Consider the following 3421-nt stretch of genomic DNA (forward strand, 5'->3'; position numbering starts at 1 on the left):
CCAGCTTCCTTAGTATCAAAATTAAGAAATTTGATTGCCCAATATGCCTTGTGCTCCATCTCGACAGGAAGGTGACAAGCCTTACCGTATACCATTCGATATAGTGACATGCCAATTGGTGTTTTGAATGCAGTCCTATAGGCCCAAAGAGCATCATCGAGCTTCTTGGACCAGTCCTTCCTTGATTGGCCAACTGTTGTTTCCAATATCTTTTTGATTTCCCGGTTCGTAACTTCTACTTGTCCGCTTGTTTGAGGGTGATATGGAGTACCTACACGATGTGTGACGCCATATCTGGAAAGTAATGAGTCAAGGTACTTGTTACAGAAATGCTTACCTCCATCGGTGATTATGGCCCTTGGAGTACCATGGCGTGTGCAAATGTATTTCTTGATGAAGCTCATTACACTTCTGGCATCGTTATTGGGAAGGGCAATAGCTTCTGCCCATTTTGACACGTAATCCACTGCTACGAGGATGTATTGATTTGAGTATGATGATGGAAAAGGTCCCATGAAGTCCAACCCCCAAACATCAAAGATTTCAACTTCAAGAATGCTATGTAGAGGCATCTCATGTCTTCTTGAAATGTTGCCTAACCTTTGATAGCGATCACAAAGACGTACATAGTTAAAAGCGTCTTTAAAAAGATTAGGCCAATACAAACCGCTTTCCAAAATGCGTGCTGCTGTTTTGTTTGCTCCAAAATGTCCTCCACATTCCATCGAATGACAGAATTTAAGCACACTTTCTATTTCACTTTCCGGTATGCAACGTCGGAATAGCTGATCACTGCAATACTTGAACAAGAACGGCTCCTCCCAATAATAGTATTTGACATCATGGAAGAATTTTTTCTTTTGTTGATAAGAAAAATTGGGGGGAACGATTTTGCAAACAAGATAATTGACTATATCAGCATACCAGGGAGTTTGGGTCATTAGCAGAAGGTGTTCATGAGGAAAACTCTCATTGATTTGTAGCTCGGTTGCATCCTCTTCTTCTAATTCTAATCTGGAAAGGTGATCAGCTACTAGATTCTCGGTTCCCTTTTTGTCTCGAATTTCCAGATCAAATTCCTGCAGTAAGAGAACCCAACGAATTAGTCTTGGTTTAGCATCTTTCTTTTCAAGCAAGTATTTGATGGCAGAGTGGTCCGTATATACTATTGTTTTAGCTCCAATTAAATAAGCCCTAAATTTGTCAAAAGCAAACACAATAGCTAATAATTCCTTTTCAGTAGTTGCATAATTCAATTGTGCATCATTCAATGTACGACTAGCATAGTAAATGACATGCAACTTCTTGTCCTTTCGTTGTCCAAGAACAGCTCCAACAGCATGATCACTAGCATCACACATGAGTTCAAATGGAAGAGTCCAATCTGGTGTAGTGATGATAGGTGCTGAGATCAATTCCTTCTTTAATCTGTTAAAAGCATCTAAACACTCTTTATCAAAATTGAAAGGGACATCTTTAACTAATAAATTGCAAAGAGGTTTTGTGAATTTTGAGAAGTCCTTGATAAATCTTCTGTAGAACCCTGCATGTCCAAGAAAACTTCTTATGCCTTTCACTGAGTTAGGAGGAGATAGTTTTTCAATTACCTCGATTTTGGCTTTGTCTACTTCAATTCCTTGCTGAGAAATTTTGTGTCCCAAGACGATACCTTCACTAACCATGAAATGACATTTTTCCCAATTCAACACAAGATTAGTATCTTCACATCGTTGCATTACTAAAGCTAGATTATAAAGACATGCATCAAAAGAAGAACCAAATACAGAAAAATCATCCATAAATATTTCAATGGATTTTTCAACCATATCGGAAAATATGGACATCATGCATCTTTGGAAAGTTGCAGGAGCATTGCATAGTCCGAAGGGCATCCTCCTATAGGCAAAAGTGCCATAAGGACAAGTGAAAGTAGTTTTTTCCTGATCTTCTGGAGCAATGGGTATTTGGAAATACCCGGAATAACCGTCCAAGAAACAGTAGAAAGGATAACCTGCAAGTCTTTCAAGCATTTGGTCAATGAAGGGTAAGGGAAAATGGTCCTTACGTGTTGCTTTGTTTAATTTTCTGTAATCAATGCACACACGCCATCCCGTGACTGTTCTAGTGGGAATTAACTCATTACTTTCATTAAAAATAACAGTCATACCCCCTTTCTTTGGCACCACTTGAATAGGACTTACCCAACTACTATCGGAGATTGGATAGATAATGCCGGCGTCCAGGAGTTTTATGATTTCAGCTTTTACCACCTCCTTTATGTTCGGATTCAAACGTCTTTGATGTTCGATTGAAGGTTTGTAGTCATCTTCCATTAGGATCTTGTGCATGCATATGCTTGGGCTTATTCCTTGTAAGTCGGAAATTGACCACCCTATTGCTTTCTTATGCCTTCGAAGAACCTGCAACAACCCTTCCTCTTGATCAAGCGTTAAGTGAGAAGAAATAATAACAGGAAAAGAATCGTTCTCACCTAGAAATGCATGCTTCAAATGAGGAGGAAGCTGCTTCAACTCTTGCTTAGGTGGTGTGTCTTCTTTTTCTTTTTCTTCTGTATTATTATTGTTTATGCTATATAGAGTTTTATTTACACATGTATCTATTACATCTATTCTAAAGCAATCAGCGTGGTCCATAGGTAATTTACAAGATTTTAACACATCAAAAATGACCTCTTCTTGACCAACTCGCAATGTTAGTTTCCCATCATGTACGTCAATTAGAGCTCTTGCAGTTGCAAGAAAAGGTCTTCCAAGGATCAATGATCCCTCTCTTCCTTCATCGATATCAAGGATTACAAAATCAACTGGAAAAATGAATTTCCCTACCTTGACTAACACGTCTTCTACAATTCCTTTAGGGTATTTGATTGATCGGTCAGCTAATTGTAGAGACATCCTTGTTGGCTTGAGTTCTCCCATACCTAGCATTATAAAAACTTCATAAGACATCAAATTTATGCTAGCTCCTAAGTCAGCCAATGCTTTTTCAAAGTTCAAATTGCCAATGTTACAGGGGATAGAAAAACTCCCTGGATCTTTGAGCTTTGGTGGTAATTTGTTTTGAATTATTGCACTGCATTCCTCCGTCAGTTTTACCATGCCTTGATCATCAATCTTTCTTTTCTTGCTCAAGATTTCTTTCAAGAATTTTGCATAACTGGGCATTTGAGCAAGAGCTTCAGCAAAGGGGATGTTTATTTGAAGCTTCTTAAAGACGTCCAGGAATTTCATGAAGCTTTGATCATCTTGCGTCTTTTTTACCTCTTCCTTTTCCACTAGATCAATGATAGGAGCCTTTTTCTCCTCTACATTCTCCTTTACTTTCTCTTTTCTGGGTTTGTCCTCCAATTCTCTTCCACTCCTCAAGGTGATGGCTTGTACCTGCTCTTTGGGATTTTTTT

At 38.6% G+C, this 3421-nt stretch overlaps 1 protein-coding gene across 1 annotated transcript; it reads right to left on the minus strand.

Moving 5' to 3' along the window:
* Window positions 1-2403: 2403 nt before the first annotated feature.
* Window positions 2404-3185, minus strand: LOC149493763 (uncharacterized). Its single transcript, XM_089726334.1, has 2 exons — window positions 2492-3185; window positions 2404-2420 (listed from the first exon to the last, which is right to left on the minus strand). Exons 1-2 carry the CDS (start codon window positions 3183-3185, stop codon window positions 2404-2406), a joined length of 711 nt encoding a protein of 236 aa, XP_089582460.1.
* Window positions 3186-3421: the final 236 nt, after the last annotated feature.

The sequence above is a fragment of the Jatropha curcas genome, chromosome 9 (assembly GCF_041381405.1).
Source record: "Jatropha curcas cultivar XTBG-Jc1 chromosome 9, XTBG_Jcur_1.0, whole genome shotgun sequence".
NCBI classification, from domain to species: domain Eukaryota; kingdom Viridiplantae; phylum Streptophyta; class Magnoliopsida; order Malpighiales; family Euphorbiaceae; genus Jatropha; species Jatropha curcas.